At 47.2% G+C, this 22890-nt stretch overlaps 1 protein-coding gene across 3 annotated transcripts in view; it reads right to left on the bottom strand.

Moving 5' to 3' along the window:
* Positions 1 to 573: 573 nt before the first annotated feature.
* The window catches only part of AGPAT1 (1-acylglycerol-3-phosphate O-acyltransferase 1), a 62214-nt gene continuing 39897 nt past the window's right edge, over positions 574 to 22890 (bottom strand). For 2 of the 3 annotated variants that reach the window (XM_054978986.1, XM_054978985.1), the window contains exons 2-7: positions 18632 to 18821; positions 8639 to 8772; positions 7088 to 7263; positions 5170 to 5265; positions 4362 to 4434; positions 574 to 2272 (exon numbers count right to left, since the gene is read on the bottom strand). In XM_054978986.1, coding sequence (XP_054834961.1) covers positions 2022 to 2272; positions 4362 to 4434; positions 5170 to 5265; positions 7088 to 7263; positions 8639 to 8772; positions 18632 to 18816 — 915 coding nt within the window. In that variant the 5' untranslated portion in view covers positions 18817 to 18821 and the 3' untranslated portion in view covers positions 574 to 2021. Of the gene's footprint in view, positions 2746 to 4361; positions 4435 to 5169; positions 5266 to 7087; positions 7264 to 8638; positions 8773 to 18631; positions 18822 to 22890 lie in introns of all 3 variants that reach the window. The other variant, XM_054978987.1, reaches the window with a different exon arrangement.

The raw sequence follows: 22890 nt of genomic DNA, 5'->3' as shown, positions 1-22890 counted from the left end.
TTGTCTTTTAACTGATGAGTAGTGGAGCTATGTTTGGCCACAGAGGGTTGCAAGGTAAAATGGGGATGGGTCGGATCTCCCTCTCTGAAGATCTCCCGAGTGGAGGCTGGGCAGCCTTCTAGTGGGAATGCTCTAGTTTTGGACTTCCTGTACTGAGCAAGAGTTGGACGAGACACCCACAGGGCTGCTTCCAGCTCAAGCTCTGTTGGGTGGTCCAGGAACAGGAGGCCGCAAAGCAGCCTGCGCAAAACAGAAATTCCCTAAAACCTTGAAACAAAAACCCCCTCCTTTGTCTTCCCTAGCACCTTCTGTACTCTCTCTGATAGGGTGCAGCAGAATATGAGGTCATCACCATTCCGGTGTGACATCACACTACATCCGCAGCCCAGAAATGCAAAACTATCACCGGTTTCCGACAGCCACAGAAAGAAGAGAGCCCTCAGTTGCAACTGTGAGGACAGAGATTCACTTAAAGCTTCCTCTGCCTCCACTCGCAGGGATAAAGAAGCGCATAGGCATGATCCCCCCCATCCCCTACCCAGGCAGAACAAGAGGCAACACAGAAGATGGGGCTTGTTTGAGGGTCTTTATTAAAAGCAGGAAGGTCTTGGGAACACAGACTTGATGAGGCCCCCAATTCGATCATTGGTCCCTCCCTCCTCCAGCAACAATCCCCTCCTTCTCCCAAGGAAAGGCATCTCTCACTTCACGGGTAGAAGGACAGGCAAGTGGGTCTCCAACGAGGGAGAGGACAGAAATATTCAATTGGGGAGGTGGGGGGAACAAAAGATTCCCCAAGGGCAGAAGAGGAGCAGAAGCAGTCCCTTCTCCCGAAAGAACAGGGAATATTTGGCAAAAACCACAACCCCCTGCATCTTGCGAATAAATGCCGCGCCAGTTTCGCCCACCTTCCAAGCACCTCACCCACCAAAGATACCGGCAGAGCCAGAGGACTGGCCTCTGCAAGTCCATCTCTCTCTCTCTCCCAGACCCCTCAGTTATCCCAGTTCTCACTGTTCTGCCTCCTTTAGGTCTGGGCGAACTCTGCGTCTCCAGCATTATCCCGCCATCTCTTCCCTGTCCCTGCCTGCTCATTCCCTTCTCTCCACACCTGCAGGAAGGGGTGTGCCCTTGGCACAAAATCATTTGCAATACCCCCGTCTCTTAACCCCTGTCTGTTACACAACCCCCCCTTCCCCCCAGGGAGTCCCACACACAGCTTGCTCCAACCCTTCCTCAACCCTGTTCCCTTTGTGTTATCCCAATGCTTTCAGCTTCCTGCCCTCCTGAGAGACCCACTTCACCTCAGCTTTTACCAAAAAGGACAGATTAAGGCCACCATCCTCACTTAAGAGATTTCAGCGCATGGCTCTCCTCCCCTTCCCCTGGAAATTTATGCTGGGGAGGGCTGTGTCTACCCATCCCACAATGGCCCCGGGTTAAGAAGCGGGGAGGAACAGGAAAAAGGAGGGGTATTTTTCAACACTGAGAAAGGGACAGGAGGCATGAATGTCGTATTCCCCTCCTTGCCGCCTTGGTAGGATCCATCATCTCCCTCCCCTGTTTCTCCCCCAAAGTGGAACAGCCCAAGACTTACCTCTCAAACAAAATTCAACTGGAACAAGTCACATGATCTCAGCCCCCTCCCAAACACACACGCGCGCGCACACACACATACACACGCACACACACATAGATCTCCTTGCTCTCCCTTGCCCATTCAGGTGAAGGTACAGAGCCAAGTGCACACCCCACATTCTCCCCACCCCATTCTCCCTCAGCGAGGGAAGCAGTCGTGTCCATGATTTTTATTAGCACCTCCGTTCAGTCCAAGGAGGTCATCTTCAGGCAAAAACCAACCCAAGCCCTCACTGGACATCAGGACAGATCGAGTCTGCATCTTCCTTCTCAGGCTGAGTTGGGAATGGGTCCCCCAGTGAGAGGATGGATGGGTTGAGATCTATGAGGCCGTTTCCTCAAATTCCCTTCATGAAAAGCTGGGCTGCATCAGTCCAGGAGCATCAATCCATTTCACGTTCAGAGGGGCTCACGCTAGCCTCCTCCTTCCCCCCTACTCTCCTTGGATCGATCCCCCTCTGCTTCCCTCCGCTAGAATTCAAGGGGTGGTTCAGTCTGTACGGTGCCGGCAATCCAGTCCATGAAAGAGTCCTCCCCCCCGAAATGGGGATTGGAGCAGTTGAGTCCAAGAAGCCCAAGTGGAACAGTTCACAGCAACAAAACAAGGAGTGGAGGGAGGGACTGTACCACGTACCTGGGGTGCAGAAGGGAAAGGGGTTGGGGAGAAGAATAGGCTAGAATTCTGGTCCAGAACTGGTGGAAGTGGGCGTGGCTGGGATCAACTCTGTCTGGGTGGTTCTTTGTGGGTGTGGCCAAGTTAAGCCCCACCCCCCACACACTGCGGCCAATCCATCCTCTCCATGCTTAGCTGTAGCGTGGCTCTGACACTCCCAGTCCCACTGCTGAGAATCAGCTCTGCCCTCTTCCATTCTGGTCTCGCTTCCTGGGCTCATCACGGGCATAAGCAGCTCCCAATCCCCACCCTGGAGCTCCCTAGGGCTGGAAAGTTAGGGGGAGGGGGGAGTCACTGTGGGGCACCCAGCTCCCCAGAGAGCCCCTCAAAGGCAACAAGCATGGCCTGGCGCACACGGTCCGTCAGGGCCGGCACGTCTTCAGTGCTCATCCCCCGCGTGGCCATAGGAGGCAAGACCTGGACTGTGCAGCGCCCTGCGACAGAGAAAGACAGGTGGGGGAAGCAGCGGCAGGAGGCAGCAGGAAGGGAAGACGGGGTGGGTGGGTGGGCAAGGGTGGGGGATGGGAGTACGACGGGCGTACAGGTGTAAACAGGAGAAGGGGGGAAGGGAGGAGAAAAAACAGAAATGGCATTAGAGCAGAGATTGCAAGAGGCACGGCAGAAGGAATGCTCACGGATCCCTTCCACCCTGGTACCATTAAACAGTCTTTAAGGTGCCAATGGACTTCTGGCGAAATACTATTCCAGCATGGCCTTTCCCCTGAGTCCGATGCATGAACTGAGGGTACCTCAATAAGGCAGCTGAGGAAGTCAGCTCCGACTCACAAAACTCATGCTGGAATATTTTCCTTTGTCTTTGAAATATGCCACTGAACTGTTTAAATTTGCTGCCAGGAGCCAGCCCTCGGGAATTACCTTCTGGTGAGGACAGACACCTGCAGCCATTCGAAAAGTGGATGGAGTGAGGAAGGCAGTTTTCCGAACACACACACACTTCCGCCCCCCCCCCCCCGGCCGATCCTCTCCTGGAGTGTTCTGGCTCATTATCCTCCACAAGAGCAGGGGTACTGGTTGTGGAAGGGTGTCACAGGGCTCAGCTGCCAAGGCACGGCTGAGCTATCAGGAGCACTCCCACCCAGGGCCTTCTGCCCTTTGTGCCCCCCTGCTCCCCCCCCCCCCCCGGCCAGGGAAGCAGAACTGTGGCTTACTCATAACATCCAAGCCAGAGTCATCAGAATTACTGTTCAAGACAGCTTGCGCCCAAAACCAGAGACTGAGAACTTGCTGGTTTCAAGCTACTGTGAGGAGAAACAGCGGCCATTTCAGATTTCAGGAGTCAGCCATTAATCATCACTAACTAGGAAGCAGAGGGAGAAGTAAAAGAGAAGCCAATGGGAAAGTGGGAAGGAGCGCATGAGCCCCCAGGGCATCTGCCAACAAGGAGCTGTTGGTCAGACCCTGTGATTATCTAAAATCATGGCAAGAGTAACAGACTAAATCTGGTTTATCTGGCATCTCAACCCACTAATCAATATCCCGCATCTCAAGCTATGAATCAATATCCCCTCCTTCAAACATCATCTCTGGCCAGCTCAATGATTTCATACACTGTGATGACAATTAACATCAAATCACTGGGGCCAGGGGAACCTGGCATGACTGCTGAACACACTTTGGCTTTTAAAAAAGGGGGGGAAATATTTGATTTTTGTTGAGTAAAGTTATCTCAGCAAGTATTCTTTAAGATACACGTTCTTTTTGCCTTTTAATCTGGAAATTACGTACCATAAACGTTAAATCTTGCCATATATTGTACCCCACGCCCCACTGTCTCTTTTCCCCCTCCCTGAAACGGTGCCCCAGCCAACGGGCAATGGATTCCACCATCCCCCTAACGGCCAACGCCTGGTTCAGAAGCAGCCAAGCAGGGGGCATTCTAATTCTGCTGGACGTGCTTCTCTCAGTGGGCCACAAACGTTATTGTTATGCTTAACTTTGCCCCCTCACCATCTCTGAAACTACAATTCCTATGAGGTAGGGCCAGGCCAAGTTAAAAAGGGGAAAAGAAAGGCCAGAATGGTGGACTCACCTGTAGTGAAGCGCTTTTCCTTCTTACTGTAGAAATCCCGGTATGATGAAATCACAACTGGGATTATAGGAACCTGAGGGGGGGACAGATATGGGAAATGGTTTTTTTTAAGGAAAAGGGGCATGGTATATAAATCTGTTGTTGTTGTTGTTGTTGTTGTAGTAAAAAAATTCAACCCATCCAAATTTCGACACAGTATTACCTGTCGCATTTTCATCTATCCCATTCTTCTCTGTGGTGGCTTTGCAAATGGCCCAAAGCAAGAATCCTGGCAGAATGGGGCCACAAATTTCCGACTTCCCAGTCCTAGCCCAGCACTCTAACCACTACGAAACACTGCTTGTATGAGCAGAAGACTGACCTCTACGAATAGCTTCCCTCGCATAAATAACTTTCTGTTGCACTTTGGCCCTGGTACAACTTTTGTGTTTCCTCCAAGGAGCACAGAGGAGCATTTTAGCCTCTTGTTAATCTTGCAAGGAAGGGCAGACAGTTCTGTGAAGTGGGTCAGCGATACCATCCCCCCGTGAGGAAGAAAATGGAAGCTGACAGAGGAGTGTTTGCTGTCAGCCTCTGGGCTAATATATGGTTAAGGAGAAAGCGAACCTGGGGATTTCCCTGACTCTTGGCCCCTAGTCTACAGTGCCACCAAGATCCTGCCAACCTGGGAAAAAGATCTAAATGTGTGAACCCGAACAAATAGCATGGCTGAGAAAGGGACCCACTACACGTCTGCAGAGGAATGAATTCTGAGCAGAGGAGGAGTTCCTGAGGGAATGTGGAGAAGCAAAAGGAGCCCGTCCCTTACCTGGGCTTGCACAGCCAAGTGGAAGGCACCCCGTTTGAAGGGCAGCATGGAGCCGCTGTGATTCCTGGTGCCTTCTGGGAACACCCAGACTCGAACCTGTGTGAGGGCAGAGCGGGAGGTGTTAAGCTGCTGCCTTTAAATATCTATAAACATACACTTGGGGCAAGGTCACAGCTATCCCCACAGGTCCCTCCAGACTTAAGGGTAGCAAGGGATGACTGCAGTGCTCCATCAAACTAGCAACCATCTGATCACCTGCTCACAATACTACGCTCTGGAATTCTCAGATTGGACAGTGCGGGGTTGGAAGGGAAATTCTGCATATGAACACACAGCACTATCTGACACCATCCAGGGCTGAAAGAGAACACAGGACCTACCCTGCGGAGTCGTAGTTCAAAAACAAGCAAAATCTTCCTCCTGCCCCCACCTCCTTTTTTGATCCCTAGGACATGATTGGCTATCTACTGAGGGCCACCACCTCCATTAACTCTGGTTTTAATGTTACTTTGGCAAAGGAAAAAGCCCTCTCCTGGGGGGAGGGGGGGGGGGCTTTGCATGAATTCAGTGCCTCATTCTAAACTGAGCAAAGCAGCGACACACGCTTCGTGAGCATGCCAGCACAATGCCCACTGGGGATCCAAAGACCTGTTGTGCAAACTAAGTATGTGCAGCTGCTTTGTATGGGTGGTGGCCCCGGTTAAAAAATGAGGCATAAGCCTTTGCCAAAACACACAGGGGTAGCTCTTCTGCCTCGCCAGCTTCACGGCTTTAGATCCCAAGCGCCTCAAGGCGAGAAGCCAATTCCCTTTTGAAAAAAAGGAAACATAGAAGGCAATTTTCAAAAGGAAAAAAAAAGCATGATCACAAATGTGGTGGTCCATTCAGACATTAGACCAAACCACAGTTTGTGCTGATTCGAGCTAGGAACCCAGCCTTTTCTTCCAAGCTTCCAAGCATGCAGGCAAATCGCAGCTTCAGAGAATGACTGGTCTGCTCTCATTGGCCAGTGGTACAACATCCTCATTTCCGGCAGGGCAGGAACCTCCAGAGGTGCAGCACTCACCCTAACCACCATGCGTCAGTTTCAGACCATGTGCCAAACTCCACATTTAGGACAAACTATGGTTTGGAAGCCATCTCCAAAAGCAGAGCTTACAGTCCTCACAAAACCACGCTTTGCACAATTCGAACATCACACCAAACCACAGTTAAGCTTCCTTAACTGTGGTTTAGCAGAAGACTGGAACTGTCCAGGAGCTTAAGAGCCTGTTCTAGCATGCTTGTCTCATCTTAATAATAACATTCAGTTTATACACCACCCTTCAGGGTGACTTAACGCCCACTCAGAGCGGTTTACAAAGTATGCCATTATTATCCCCACAACAAAACACCCTGTGAAGTGGGTGAGGCTGAGAGAGCTCCAAGAAGCTGTGACTGACCCAAGTCACCGAGCTGGCTTCAAGTGGAGGAGTGGGGAATCAAACCCGGTTCTCCAGATTAGAGCCCCACGCTCTAAACTACTACACCAAACTGGCTTAGAATGTATGTAGAGGTCCATGGATACTCTGAAAGCATCCTCCCACCTTTATGGCAATATCTTTCTGCACGTGCAAAGCTAACCTCTCAGAAAGACAGCAGAGTCATTTGTCTTTTACAAAGATGGGGCATCCTTTCCTAAAAGAATTTCCCTTGACACCACAAAAAGACTGTACTGTAAATTTAGCATCAGTTCTCAATGGACACCAAAATAGAAATTCTGAACTGAACAACATTCTGCTGATACCTCTCCCCCTTTCTCTGGCTTTCCATCCAGGCTTGGACGTCCTGTTGTGAAGAAATACCACTGCCACCCCATCCCTTTCTCCCGCCACCTGCCGTCCCATGATCCTTTGCTCCCCTATCCTGCAGGACTCACATCCTCACGCTGCATAGTTTGGGCAGCCTCGGACATGACGCTGATGGCATCATCCGTTTTCTTGCGGTTGATAAAGATGATGCCCCCCAGCCAGCATGCCAAGCCCACTGTCCCCATGTACATCAGCTCCTTCTTGGCAATTGGCACGCACCGGTCCGGAAGCACCTCCATCAGCCCTGCAGAGGAAAGCACAAAGGTCAGTTGCGGCAATGGGCGACGCAGCCCTGCCCCCACTTCAGGACAGAACCTTCCCACCACGGCCCTCTACAGGCCAGATGCTACACAACGCCCCCTGCCAACAGGATCCCAGGCAGGCATCCCTGATCCAAGAACAGGAAGTATTCTGCCATCCGCCACAATTTACATATTCTACACCTAACCCTGCTACTCCACCCCAGGATATTTGCCTGATCACCTGGGGGGTCACTAAAATCAGTGCTGGGTGATCAAACAACCCTATTTCTGAGAGTTGAAAAGAACAAGTTGGTTCCTGATGTTCCCACAGACTATCGACATGTGATGCGTGTGGACAGGCAGGCTAGTAAGCCTTTGGGAGACAAGCTTCTAAAATTCTGTCATGCAGGGGGCAGCCTGCGGTTGATTCTGCCAGTTCAACCACCTTTCAAGGGGGGTAAGTGCAACAGCTGGCTATTCTGAGAAGTCATGCCAACTCCTGCTAATGCCTTATTCTTTTGGCCGAGAATGCTTTTTTTTTTTACAAGTCATAGATTGGTATTGGTGAGGGGGAGCCAGCCAGAGAGCAAGCACTGTAGGCAGGGGCCCATTTGAGTCCCCGGTGGAGGGTCAAGTCTACTTTTTAATACCATTCAGGTATGCAGGTGCATCAAGTCTACTTTTTAATACTATTCAGATGTCACGCAAAAAACATGACTTAACAATGGCTAGCTTGATTATCCCAATGCAGACCACTCCATGACTGTGGTTCATTAGAGTACGTTAAACCAGGGTTAGGAACCAAGGTTTGAATTTGGTTTCTAAACCACCATTAGTCTTAACTAGGAGGTTGCCTGGAGCAGAGGTGGAAAAATCAGCCTCACCATTTCACTCTGCCAGTGGAGGATCACGTTCTGGAATACTCCCCCAGAGTGGAAAACTCCTTGCAAAGAGAAAACTAGCCGGGAAGCAAAAGGGGCAAGATGCGGTTGGCCCCAGCTGCCAAGCCAAAGAAATTTTCCATGTGAAAAAGCCAAAGCCTGCCACCCTCAGTCCGAAGTGGTACAGTCTATTCTACTACTCGACTCTCCTGCATGTGTGAATGATCATGGCCACACCACACGGGTGCATCATCTAAAAGCAAAACGTTTCCCTCTCCCCAATGCTATTTTTTTTACTCATAAACAAATTGAATCGGACCAGCCAATCCATTCAAAACTACACCATTAATTGTCAGATAACCTTGACGTCGTAAGAGGAAGACAATATTTGCCCACTGATGATCAACCGAGAGAGAGAGAGAGAGACAGACAGACAGACAGACAAGCACATGGGAACTCTTCCGGCACTCGTCAAACTCCCCCAGCTCTGCCATACCTAGCAAGTCCAATGAGCTCTGGTGGTTGGATACCACCACGTAAGGCTCCTTGATATTGAAGTTCTCTATCCCCCGCACATCAATCTTGATCCCGTACAGGTATTTCACATGTAGCATCATTGATCTGATTATCCTAGAAATGAGGAGGGAAAAAACTAAGTTATACTTGGAATATGAAATATATATTAATCCTTTCTACAGGACCAGCTGTAGGAGCCTGTCAAGTGTTACCTACAACCCCTGTGACAGTGTCAAACTATCTGAAGAGCCAATATATCTGCTGTGTTTTATTTATTTTATTTTATGTATCACTGGCCTTTTTCACCCTGAATCCAGGCAGGTTATTCATTCATTCATTCATTCATTCATTCCCTGCCTTTGAACCCAGTGGGGACTCAAGGTGGCTTACATAATTTGCCTCTCCTCCAGTTTATCCTTACGACAACCCTGTGAGGTAGGTTCAGTTGAGAGTGTGAGACTAGTTCAAGGTCACCCGGTGAGCTTCCATGGCAAAGTGGGGATTTAAATCTGGTTCTCCTAGTTCTCAGTCCGATACTTTAACTGTTACATCATGCTGGCTGGATCACAAGTACTACTAAACTGTTCACTCAGTCAACAAGAAGGGTACAAAATATGATAACTACATCGGACAACTAATGGCGAAGACTCCTAGTAAAACACAATGCAGTGGAACCGGGAATGAAGAACTGGAAGGGAAAACAAGATCCCTAGTAGAGGGGCTCCCCCTACAGGTCATCATCATAGGTACACTTGCTCTCTCCGCCCCCAACCAACAGATTTCATGTTTACAGTCAATACATACATTTAGTTATAAGGTATTTAGTCTCAGGTAAGTAGCCATGTTGGTCTGCAGTAGAATAGCAACATTTGAATCCAGGAGCACCTTGGAATATCTTGTTGGTCTCTAACTTGCAAGTGGACTCAAATCGACTTTTAAACTTAATAAATATGCCACCCAGTTAACCGAACTAAGTTATAAATGGGGTGGAATGTTGTTAAAGCGGTAAAATAGGATTAGGTTTGATAAGGAAGTAAGTACTGAATATATTTCAATTCTCCCAAAATTTCGCTTTCCCCCTCTTAACTTCAAATATTTCCAGAAGTTTAACATCTCTAAACCTGGGTCCGATTTAAATGCAATGTAGGCACATCCAATTATCTTCTTCATTAGATTTTACACAGGACCAGCCTCTTGATTAAACCGCCTCCCAGTTTTTTTGCATGGATCTTCAGCACACCATAGCCTGGGTGGAAGCTGCTCCGCTGTATGTGCAGAAGCTTTGCACACGGACAGGCACAGTTAGAACTCGATGCCAGGCACCCTCGAGAGCTTCTTGCCCGCCAACATTAAATGCAGCAGCATCATTCGCTGGCAAGGACTAGGAAAGAAGGTGCCACAGCAAAGGGCTGAGAGGCCCTGGCATCTCCTCTCATTCAACACATTACATTTACTCTACAGCAGCCACACAACAGGGCTGTTTCTGACAACAAAACATACGGACATTAAATATCCACATTAAAACATCAGGTTCAAAACCACTGTTAGTAATACTGACAATTAAAACGAAGAGGCTCGCACCAGATGTGTAACTACAAGGTTTACAATCAACAATGGAGCAGAATCCAAAACAGCAGATGATACAAAGAGAAGGCGACAGACAAAAACAACCCAACAACTGTCAGTACTACAGACATCCAGACAAACAAAAAAAGCATCTTCCAGACAGCACGAAAGTCCCAGTCTCGGGTCCTTTTGTTATCGTTTTTTTAGATTCCTCACAGCTTCTCTGCATATCCCTTGCTGTCCCCACCGCTCCCCTTTCTGAAATTCCCCTCATCTTTTTTTCTGATACAGATCGATTTTATTTTTTTCACCAGTCTGTAATGCCTGAGTCGTTTCTCATCGCTCTGCCCACCTTGCCATTTTGCTTTGGAGCGTAGTAGACGGCAAAGCTTTTGGGGAAAAAAGCATGCTAGTGAGATATCAAAACTGCGATATACTGCGAATGTGCTAAATGAACTTGCCACAGCCAATCAGAACATCAGAAAAAAGTAGCTACCTGGAACATTCCTTCTATGAGCATACTCGAGCACCATGCGCAGGCGCCATTTTCAAGTTCTGAGAGCCCTGTGTGCTAGGTTCCTTTTCATCACCCAATATAAAGGGAAAGACAATCCTGTGGGAATATGTGGGGTCTCCTGAAGAGAAAGGAAAACTATTGCCTTGCTATCCATTTTGGGTGAAGAGAAGCGACAGTGTGCTTCTCATCGCCCATTCCCCCCTGTCCTGCCCAACATGCCCTCCAAAGAAAGGGCATGTGCCAGCCCAGTAACTGGTCCATTCAGAGCTTCTTTTGTGGAGGTACTCACTGGTACTGAGTATCAGCACTTTTGGGGGAACCGGTGGGAAGCAGTGCAACCATATATACAAGTACCAGTACCTTTTAAACAAACAAAAAACTCCCTCAACTCCTCCAGTGAGTGTTCAGAAGTTCACGATTAACGATTCACAAACCAGACTGCAGCTACAAAAGCTCTTCTTGACATAATTAATGGTTTATTGGTGGTTCAGTGATTTTAAAGCAGAATGGCCTCAGTACCCCAACCACCACCCACATGCACGTGCATGCGCACACACATACATTCTTGAACTTTTTGTGAATGAAATTTGTACACAGCAATAATGAATTCAAGTTTGACATAAGAATTATAAATACAGCAAAATTCTTTACTGATGAATAGAAAGGGACAACAAAACAGTGCTAAGGGTACTTTGAAGAACTTCAACAATAACCTTCCAAAACAATATCCCCTTTCCCCCTGAGATCAGCCATGACCATAGCTATGCCGAATTGTTTAGCTACTGTCTGCAATTCAAAATGGAAAGGAAGAGCAGTACAGCCAATCAAAACAACCAGCCAAATGAGGGAAAGCAGCTAACCAATCAAAGGCCAGACATGTACACTAGGTAGGTACTGTTTGCTGGTGAGATTTGGGATGGTTAACTGATTAAGAAATATGGTGACACAGCACATGTGCAAAGGGACTGGGTTCGAAAGTTTACATCATCACAACAGTGCAAGTGCAAAAAAAAAAAGAAAGACAAAAAAGCTGCAAACTGAAGAGTCAGAAAAAGAAGATAGGACAGACACACAGCCAAGTTCCACATAAAATCCTGCCATGTGAAATGACTGTCTTGAACCTGCTGAAACCAGAGGCATTATTTATTTATTTATTCAATTTATATACCGCCCATCCCCAGGGGCTCTGGGCGGTGAACAGTTAAAATCGATAAAAAAAACTAAAATCAATATACAAATAATAAAACAAATTAACAAGGTGCAGTGATGGGGAGAACCTTCCCCACCCCAAAGGTGGGAGGCCGACATGGCACCGCCCCCTTCAATCACCAAACGCCTGGCGGAACAGCTCTGTCTTACAGGCCCGGCGGAACGCTAATATGTCCCGCTGGGCCCAGGTTTCCATTGACAGAGCGTTCCACCAGGCTGGGGCCAGGACTGAAAAGGCCCTGGCCCTGGTTGAAGCGAGGCGGGCTTCCTTAGGGCCGGGGACCACAAGTAAATATTTATTTGCTGATCGGAGCGATCTCCGGGGAACGTACAGAGAGAGGCAGTCCCGAAGATATGCCGGTCCCAACCCACTCAGGGCTTTAAAGGTAAGAACCAACATGTGGGAAGCAAGGAAAAAACAGATCAAGGTTGCTGTCTGGAAGACACCATCAGTCTTGGTCTGGTGCCAAAAGGGTATCAGATTTAACAGAGGGTTACAAAGGGTGTGTTCCCTATATGAAGGACCACGCCCCAGAAGGCCCTGTTGTTAGAAGCTACCTACCTCACTTCTGAAGGTGAGGACACACCAAAATGGGGCTCTAGTGCAAATAACTCTGAGGCAAAGTGGTCTTCCAAGACCCCCCGATTCAAATCACTTACAATTTCACAAAGCCAAGAGCCAGCACTTTGAAAAAAGCCTTCCCTTCGAAGAAAGGCGGGGGGAGTTGGGATTTGTCATCTGCAGAAAAGTTAACTGGAGGGGAAGCCACTACAAAAGGTTTATAAAATTTCACATGGAGTAAAGAACGAGGGTTTTTCCCCCTCCTCTTCCCAAAATACTGCTAATACACTTGACGGACAGTAGATTTAGGACAGGCAGAAGGAAATATTTCTTCACTCAACAAATTAACTCGTGGAATTCATTGCCATTGGGTGTTGGGATGGCTGCTAGCTTAGATGGCTTTAAAAGGGGATTAAACACATTTGTGGCGGAGCGGTCCATCAGTGGCTACTAGGCTTGCTAAAGCCTCCATGTTCAGAGGCAGCTGCTGAAGGTGGAGCAAGCATTCAACAATATCAATCATCCACTTAAATAAATTTTTATATATTTTCAGTTTTTAAAGTGCAAGTGCTATAAACAAGGTTAGTGCAATACATTAAGTGTAATAAATATAATAAGTAGCTAACTCTTCATAAAAGCAATATAGCAGCAACGATTCATGTACAGTTTAAATACATTCTACTGGAACAACCGGGAACTATAAGGTTAATGTCCATGTCCTGTCTCCGTTGTCGTTTCTTCCAACAATTATCTTAAGGTGTCTCCTCCAGATGATAGAATTTACTGCCCAGACCGGGTCTCCGAATCAATGTTTTCCCCGTGGTTTTGCCGTTTACTCCTGAGGAAGCTTTTGTGAAATCTATGCTTCAGCCGGCCCCAGATAGGGTGAAAAGGTTCGCCTTGCCAGTCTCTACCTTGAGGCTTTTCTATCATCTGGAGGAGACACCTTAAGATAATTGTTGGAAGAAACGACAACGGAGACAGGACATGGACATTAACCTTATAGTTCCCGGTTGTTCCAGTAGAATGTATTTAAACTGTACATGAATCGTTGCTGCTATATTGCTTTTATGAAGAGTTAGCTACTTATTATATTTATTACACTTAATGTATTGCACTAACCTTGTTTATAGCACTTGCACTTTAAAAACTGAAAATTTATAAAAATTTATTTAAGTGGATGATTGATATTGTTGAATGCTTCCCGTGGGTTAGTCCCAACATTCTTGCCAATTTCTAAGGAAGCAGCCATTCATTGATTGCATTGAAGGTGGAGCAAGAGCAGAGTGAGGCCTTGGCTTCTGCACCCTGCTTTGTAGGCCTTTGTATTGCATGGAAGAGGAAGCTACGCTTCTAAGCTACTGACCTGAATCAGCACAGAATACAGAGGCAGCTAACACGTTATCATCCAGGACCGGAAGGTGACTAAAAGGCCTGGTAAAATAACTTTTTTTAAAAAAACACTTTTGCCTGGTGTCTAAACGATTATAAAATTCAGCACCAGTTGAACATCTGTGTGGAGGGACTAGCACCAGATGTATAATTACAAGGATCAGGAACAACGAAGCAGAATCAAAAACAGCAGATGATATACACAGAAAAAGTAACCACCGAGAAGCCTCAGCTCTGCTGCTCACCCACACAATGAGAGCATGCACAGCAGGGCATCAGAAGAAAATCTCAAGCAGTGCACAGGTATGTGTAGGGAAGGTCCTTTGGGTCCACACCACACAGGGCTTCGTTTCCTAAAATCAGCCCTCTGAATTACAGTGGAAAGCAAACGGGCCGCCAATGAAGAATGTCTAAGGCTGGTAAGAAGCACTTCCTCTAATCCATACCCGCTACCGAAGCAGCCGCCGTACTTTGAACCAGTCAAATCTTCCAGACAGAGGCAGCCTCATGCAAGTTCTTGCTTCATCCGCCTTGAGGACCCCCCCCCCCCCGCCACAACATTTCCATTGGAAATTTGGGGGAATGTTGAAAAAGAAAAACACCTTTGGAATATTTTCTTCTTTGGAATGAATGTCTTTTAAGGCAAGGTTTTACTCGCTCAGAACAGATAGCAAGAAGACTTTTCTCTAAAAATATACAGCATTAGAGAATGATAACTTGTGTATACTATGAACCGACACAATACGTTTTCAAAGAGATGTTCATTTTTAAAATGTGACTAATTTAATTCACGATTATTTGCTGGTATCCTACCACTCTGCTCCGCAAAATTTGAAATCTTCCTCCAAGATTTCTTCCTGAGGTGGAAGAGCCGCTTGTTGAAGAAAGCGTCCCAATGTTGCTTAGTGGTAAAATATTGCTGACTGTGTTGATGTGCAACCTGTACTCTGGACAAGAGGCTACTGATAGGACAGAATACGGGGAAGCAGAATGGTTTTTATTGGCAAAGGTATCAGACAAGGATGAATACTGTCTCCCTATCTGTTCAAACTATATGCAGAGCATGTCATAAAGAAATCTGGATTAAATTTAGAAGAAGACGGAGTGAAAATTGGTGGAAGGTACATTAACAATTTGAGGTATGCAGACAACACTACCTTATGGGGAGAAAATAGTGAAGACATGAAACAACTACTGAAGAAGGTGAGAGAAGAAAGTACCAAAGTAGGATTACAGCTGACCATCAAGAAGACAAAAGTAATGACTACTGAGGGATTACAAAATTTTAAGGATGACAATGAAGGAAGTGAAATTGTTAACGTTTTTCTATTTCTTGGCTCAATCATCAACCAAAACGGATTCTTCAACCAAAAAAATCAGGAGACGGAGACTTGCAAGGGCAGTCGTGAAAGAACCAGAAATGATCCTTAAGGACAAAGATGTGTCGCTGGGGGCCAAGATCAAGATAATCCAAACAACGGTATCCCCCCATTATGATGTATGGATGTGAAAGTTGGACAATGAAGAAAGCTGACAGGAAGAAAACGGATTTATTTGAAATGTGGTGCTGGAGGAGAGTTTTATGGATACTAGGGATGGCCAAGAAGACAAATAAGTGGGTTCTAGATCAAATCAAGCCTGAATTCTCCCTATAAGCTAAAATGACAAAACTGAGGCCACTGTACTTTGGTCACATCATGAGAAGACAAGACTCTCTGAAAAAGTCTAGGAACAGTTAAAGACAGTAGGAAAAGAGGAAGACACAACATGAGACAGCTTGACTCAATAAAGGAAGCCATGGTCATCCATATGCAAGACCTTAGCAAAACATTTAATGACAGAACAATTAGGAGGTCATTAATTCCTAGGGTCACCATTAGTCAGAAGCAACTTGATGGCACATAACAGGCACACACACACAACATATAGACTATTTTGAGAGCAAAAATTAAGGTGCTAAGGAAGCAGAGAGCGAAGAAGTTTGCAGCTCACTCAGTCTCTGCTATCAGGTCTATTTGTAGTGTTGAGTGTAGAAACTAAAGCATTTTACATTTCATAAATATGGTAGATCACACACAACACTGCACTTAAATTATAAAAGGATGTACTTTATGTTGTGTAAGTTTACATTCTAGAAGAAAGTATTTCAATTTTCTCAGAATTTCAACTTTCCCCCAAAAGGTGGCTTCAAACTGTCTGAACTTTTAACACATCTACCCAGGCCTGCCTACCTCCCTTTGTTACTACTTCTAGGTTAATGCAGGAGCAAGGTTTGAAGATGATACAGAAGTGGTACTATACACCGGTCAAGTTATATTATATTTCAAAATCAGGGAGTAAAAATTGTTGGAGGAAGTGTGGAGAATTGGGAACGTTCAGTCACATGTGGTGGGATTGTCCTTTAGTAAAGAAGTTCTGGGACCAGATTGGATTGGAAATGTCGAGGATAGTGGGAGGAAGGGTAAGAATATCTAAAGCAATGGCACTTATTAATTTGGATGGAATAGGGTTAAGGTCAAGAGAGGAATCTAAGTGGATAAATTTGATGTTAGTAGCAGCAAGACAGGTGATAGCAAGGAATTGGAAAGAAGCTGAGGAATTGATGATTAATCACTGGAGGGATAAAATGAACAATATAATAGTTTTAGAGTACCTTACGATGAAGATATGTAGAATGAATGGGGTAAAGGTTATTGAACAAGAGGAGAATTGGTTTAGAAGGATAGCGAGGTATTTAGAATCGTTTCAACAATTTGGGATGATTAGTCGGTTAATAGGAAATTGAGAAGTATATTTGATTGTAAGGTTAAGTGGAATGATTTATAGAGCAATAGAGTTGTATTGGGAGTAATTGTGAATATGATACAATATGGTATGGAATAATATTTATGTAGCTACTGCCTGGATGTCCCTACACGGGTGTTGTGGTGACGGGTTTTCTTTTTTCTTCTTCTTGGAATACAGTAATAACAATAAAGATTTTACCAAAAAAAAAAAATCTACCCAGGCCTGCTCAACTTGTGACCGATGAAGCAAACAGCAGTCCAGTTTGAGGTCTTGATTTTATCACCTCCCCAGACTGCAAACACATTCAAGAGGCCAGAGTGTGCGGCTCCAGACCTGCATTTGCCTTTGCAGATCAAAGGTTGCATGTAGGTCTGCTGAACCCTACGGCTCCCAGGATGCCACGAGAACATCATGTAGCTTTATTCCTTATTGACTGTCCCATCTCGAAAGGTCTGGTCTGCCTTCTCATCCTCTTCCCACTCAAAAAGTTCAAACATTTCACAGGAAGCTCCTATGTGATTTCTGCTTTCAGGTATTTTAAACATGGCCCTGATCGCTCTCCTCCCATATTCCCAGGCCAGGAACAGAAGGACAGCCACCCATTCACTCCCAGCGTTCAGTTTCTCTACCGCCACCGCCACATCTTGTGATATAACCCTCTCCCTGCACCGCAAGGACCAAGCTTGGCAGCCTGGATAGCGAGCGGCGTGTCACACAGTGACTCCGTGGCCTAGCCTTGCGCAATTAACGGCAGAGTAAGTCTTCTGTCAGCAAATAATAAACAATGCCAGAGTTGTTGGTATCACCTGGGCACATCTAGTCATCGGTCACGCCTGTGCCTGAAGGAGTCTTGCCAGAATTGCACCAAATCCAAACTTGCTGGTGAAAACTGAACTGCCTTAAGACCTATTTCACTTATGTCAGTGTGTGTGCGTGCACTGATACCGAAGCGGTATGACGTTTTCCCCCTCTGGCCAAAACACATCCCTCACAGAAGTCATACTGTTTTTCAACGTTCTTTTTTCCACTCTAAATGTCCACCTGATGGCACTAGGATGTTTGTGACACTTCCGTGACATCACAGCAGCCTAGCTAAAGAGAGTGAAGACAGATACATTAATATACCCCGTACAAACACACACAGTATACTGGATAGGCAAAGACCAAGGGGCCCCACAGACAGTGGCATGTAAAAATGTAGGCCTGGTGGCTGGCACCTGGGTTACTTCAGAGATTGCCTTAAACTTGGCTGACAGAAAAAGTTAATGATTCCTAAGTTCTACATTCCCCCACCCTCCGAGTTGCAAGCGTATCCTAAGGTTTCGGTTATAGGCAGGGCTTTTTTTCTGGGAAAAGAAGTGGTGGAACTCAGTGGGCTGCCCTCGGAGAAAATGGTCACATGGCTGGTGGCCCCGCCCCCTGATCTCCAGACAGAGGGGAGTTTAGATTGCCCTCTGCGCTGCGCAGAGGGCAATCTAAACTCCCCTCTGTCTGGAGATCAGGAGGCGGGGCCACCAGCCATGTGACCATTTTCAAGAGGTTTCGGAACTCCGTTCCACCGCGTTCCTGCTGAAAAAAAGCCCTGGTTACAGGGTGCAGGGGAGGCCTTCCTGTACATATAGTGGCTGGCTATTGCACCTCAAGAAACTAGGAAAGCGTTCATTGTTCCTCTAACACGCAGACTGCAAACCTATTTCTGTACATAGATAGAAACAGGCTGCTCCAGATGAAGTCATCCCGCAGAAGCACCCTGTGTGTGAAAACAGCACGGGGAGTTCCAACTTATGGGGGAAAGGCTTACACCATGACAGTATAATGTTTCCAAAGCCAGAAAGATTCTTTTGGGAAAAAATAGTGAGGAGGGGGACAAAGAAGAGACCACAGATGAGACAGAGGAATTTTGTGGCCTTCCAGGGCTCAGCCCAGCCCAAGAAACTCACTTCATGTTCTCAACATTGCGCCCACGAAGCGCGCAGACTGGGATGACGAGGACAGCCAGGCAGAGGATATAGCCATTGTAGAAGCCCATCTTGCAGAAGTACTTGAAGGTGGCGCTCCATTCGTACAGAAGTGGGACCACCACCAGGAACAGGATAAGGAGCCACTGGCCCAGCGAGATCTCCATTGTCCCTGCAAAAGAAAGGGGGAGAAGGACAAATCAGATTCGTTTTCAGCTCCATGGGTTCAGCTTTTATTAACGTGTGCTCTTCCAAACTCATGCAAAATATGATTCGATCAAACAGTCAACCAACAAACCAACATCTAAAATGAGGTGATTTTATACTGCATTCCAAGGAAATTTATCAGGGGGTGTCCTAATTTGAGAATATCACTTTGCTAAAAGACGGCTCTTTGCCTCTACAGTACGGAGCCACAGCAGAAAGTTGGATGCATTCTTAATTCCTATAGAACAGCAGCACGAATCAACAACCCTGGTTTGACACCTGGCCTGCATCCTGCGGAAAAATGAGTGATTCCGCACACGTTGGATAATGCACTTCCAATCCTCTTTATAGATCATTTGGAACGGATTTTTTTTGTGTGCGGAACAAAAAATCCACCTCAAACGATTGATAAAGTGCATTGAAAGTGCATTATCCAACGTGTGCAGAATCAGCCAATGTCAGCTTCTGAACGGGCCCCAGAATCCTCTGCAGCTTTCAAAGATTCTGTGGCAGAAGTGCAGGCTGGCTGGGCTCACCGACCATCATGGAAAGGAGTTTTTAGGCACTACATTTGAAAGCCATCAGTGTAAAGAGTATGTAAATATCAGCAAAAAGATGCAGAGCCAAAAGAAACAGGGCATCAGAGTTAAGGCGCCTCAAGAATTTTCCAAAGGGCTTGCCTTGCGTTCTTGGAACGTCTGCTGACAGTGGTTCGATCTCTGGCAACGAGTGCTATGTTATAGGTGCCACCAGCAAGCAGGCCGTGTTCAGCTGGACCTGACCAGCTTTTTCAACTCAATCTCCTCCTAAACTCCTCCTTGCCCCCTGTGGCTTCTGTTCACATGAGTCCCACAAACTTCCCCCTCTGTTTTGACTGTGGATAAGCGGGTCTGTTACAACCCATTACTTCCCTTCCTGTATTTTTATCCTACCCTCATGCCACAGAGTTTCCAGGTGGTTTTAGAATATGAATAAGGTATGAAAAAGCCACTCCCTCCACAACCGGCAGCAGCAAAAGGAAACAAGGTATATAACGTGACGAGAAATCCATCCAGCTAGACAACATAAATGCATCTTGAGCAGGCGCCACAGAGCAAGCGCCTACAGAGGGTGTCCCATAATCAGGGCATTGGCACAGATGAGGCCCTGTCTCCAATATGCTCTCACTTAGCTTCCAAGGCAGAGGGCACCTTTGGTGGTCAGATGACGACCCCAACAAGTGGGACAAGTACAAACAGAGGATCGTGGGCCTTCAGATACCCCAGCCCCAGGAGGTTTGGGGATTTATTGTCAAAACATATTCTTCAAACTGTACCACCGTTAGTTAGAAGAGAATCTCACACAAGGGCCTTCGACATTAGCAGATGAGAAGGCGAATCCTTAGCGTTAACGCTCTGGTTTTGTTCTTGCAGAGCACGGAAATATAACCAGGTACCAAAACGTTGCCAGTCAGAGTCGACAATACGGACACTGATGGACCGATAGTTTGAGTCCGTCTGAGGCAGCTTCCTGCGTGTTCAAACTTCGCCACTCAAGAGTCTTTCCCTTTTGGTGCAGCCAGAGTCTTCGCCTTTTGGTGCAGCCAGAGGTGTTGTGGTACCACCACCACCATCCACACCCCCTTTCCCCAGATTTACATGCATTGTGGATTGTGTTTGTGTGGGGGAAGCGTGCCAGTCAATCCTGGGCTTATGCTGTGACCCCAATCTACACAGCAATGTTTCTCCAGGTGGTTGACTTGGAAAATTTCCACCAAATGGCTCTGGGCCATTGCTTCCATGCTGAGAAAGATGTTGAAGGGGGTGGGGGAGCGAGCACAGGATTGTGAGCTCCTCTTCAAAGAGGAGGATGTGGTGTACTGGTTAGAATAGTGGCCTCGGATCTGAGAGACCCAGGTTCGAATCCCCACTCTGCCATGGAAGCTTGCTGGGTGACCTGGGGCTTTTCACGCAGTCTCAGCCTAACCTACCTCACAGAGTTGTTGTGATGTTAAAAAGGAGAGCAGAATGATATAAGTTGCTTTGGGTCCCCACTGGGGAAAAAGGCAGGATATAAACAAACAAAATACAATATAATTGCTCATTTGTGCAGGAGTTTCCAGAAAGCCAGCTTTGCCCTTCCTAGTGTGTCCCTTGACCCTAACACTACAGTCTACCAGCTCTCAGGATGCAACATTTGAGAAGAACATTACCAATCCGTGTTTCAGAAAAGCCACGAAGAGCCCCCATCAACCCTCTGGTCTATACCACAGTGCCCTGTAGAGAATCCATGCACACCTCCGCCACATTCTAAGCCAAAAGGGAGAACCACATCCATGGCTCACATGGCATCATTTTTTGGGGTTCCCCCTGCCCCCCACCCCATTGGGATGACAAAAAGTGCCCAGTCACTCTGGGAAGTAAGGCAAATAGAAATTGCAAGAGACACATCACATGCAGCTTAAGGGTTGCTGCTGTTCATGCGCGCACGTGCCCAAACTGCGTGATGATGTCACTGCATGTGACATCATCACACAAAGCTGGGTGCGCACACGGGGGGGGGGCCTTCCAGCAACTGGGCTGGGAGGCTGCCTGCTCAGTGGCCCCACACTGCCGCCACCAGCACGCGCTCTTGGACGGGCACAGAAGCTGCGGACCAGGCACAGCAGGTGGTGCACGGCGGCGTGCATCCTCCCAGCCCTCCCGCTCCGATGCTCTGTGCGCCGCCTCGGCCGCCTGCCGCACCTGGCCCGCAGCTGTGTGCTGGCAGCAGCACAGAGCAACTGGGAGGGAGGACTGGGAGGCTGCCCGCTCAGTGGCCCCGCACTGCAGCCGGTGGCACGTACTCCTGGCTGGGTGCAGCACTATGGGGCAATTGAGCTCCATGGTGTGCGCCCCCGCCCCCAGGCTGGCGCCCCCTCTGGCACCTTAGCGCCTGAGGCGGCTGCCGGTCCAGACTTAATGGGCGGGCCGGCCCTGATCAGATGCCTTGATTCCAAAGCTTTGGGGATGGGACATGAAGAAACAACTACCCAGTCTGAAGCAGATTAACAGCCAGCTACACTGAAATCTCCCCTGCCTACCTGCTTAATCCCAGCTGCTACAATTTAAAAAAAAACATTATAAAGCCACTGTAAGAATCTGAGGCTGTGGCTGGTTTCCAGTGGAAGAGAATTCCACAGTTCTTGTCAGCAACAGAATCATGGAGCCTCCAAGGTCAGCTGTAGAGATATTGGATGTGCTGGCAATTAAGTTTTTTAAAAGAGGTGCCAGACAAACTTTTTTTTTTAGAAGCCACAACCTATTTCCTGAAAGCACTTCCTGTAACCCTAGGGGTGTGGGAACAGGTTGTGGTTACCAGGTGGTATCTGAACATGCGCAGGGTGTTTTTATTACTGACAATTTGTCCACCGCAGAGTTGGGCTTGGAAAAAACATGTTCTGTAACTCCACCTTGGCGAGAAGATAATGAGGCATCATGTTAACATCAGAATGAGCGTGTGTAGAAGTTTATTTTAAGATCCCTATCCTTCCTTATTAGCCCAAGGGAACTCTCAGAGTCACATGCAAATAAAATTAACAGCCATGTAATAAAGCTGCAACGTATATACAATAAAGCCAATCATCCCTCCATCTCAGATGCAACTAAAACCTCACCTTCAGGTGAGGCTGTATCTCCACGCTAGAGCATCCAAGTTGGCATACATAAGGTCCCGAGTTCAGTCCCCAATGCCTCCAGTTAAGAGAGGATCAGGCAGAAAGTGATCCGATAGATTTCCTCCACAGACTCCTGAGGGCTGCTGCCAATCCAAGTGGAAGAGACTGACCTTGATAACTCAGTTCAAGGCTGCCTGGAGAGTTCGAATAAATTTCTGGTGAAGCACTCAATACTTATCGTCCTCCCCCTCATCTCAGCTGATCACTGTAATAGCTCATAATAGAGGAGGAGGCAGTTGAAAACACTGTCCCTGTCACCCTAGCCAAGTATCTCCTGTGATAATGTGCTATGTATCTTGCTAGGCTTTCCATGCTGCTACACAAATTTAGGAGGGGGGGG

This window comes from Eublepharis macularius, chromosome 4 (genome assembly GCF_028583425.1).
Source record: "Eublepharis macularius isolate TG4126 chromosome 4, MPM_Emac_v1.0, whole genome shotgun sequence".
NCBI lineage: Eukaryota > Metazoa > Chordata > Lepidosauria > Squamata > Eublepharidae > Eublepharis > Eublepharis macularius.
This window is presented reverse-complemented; position numbering and strand designations above follow the sequence as displayed.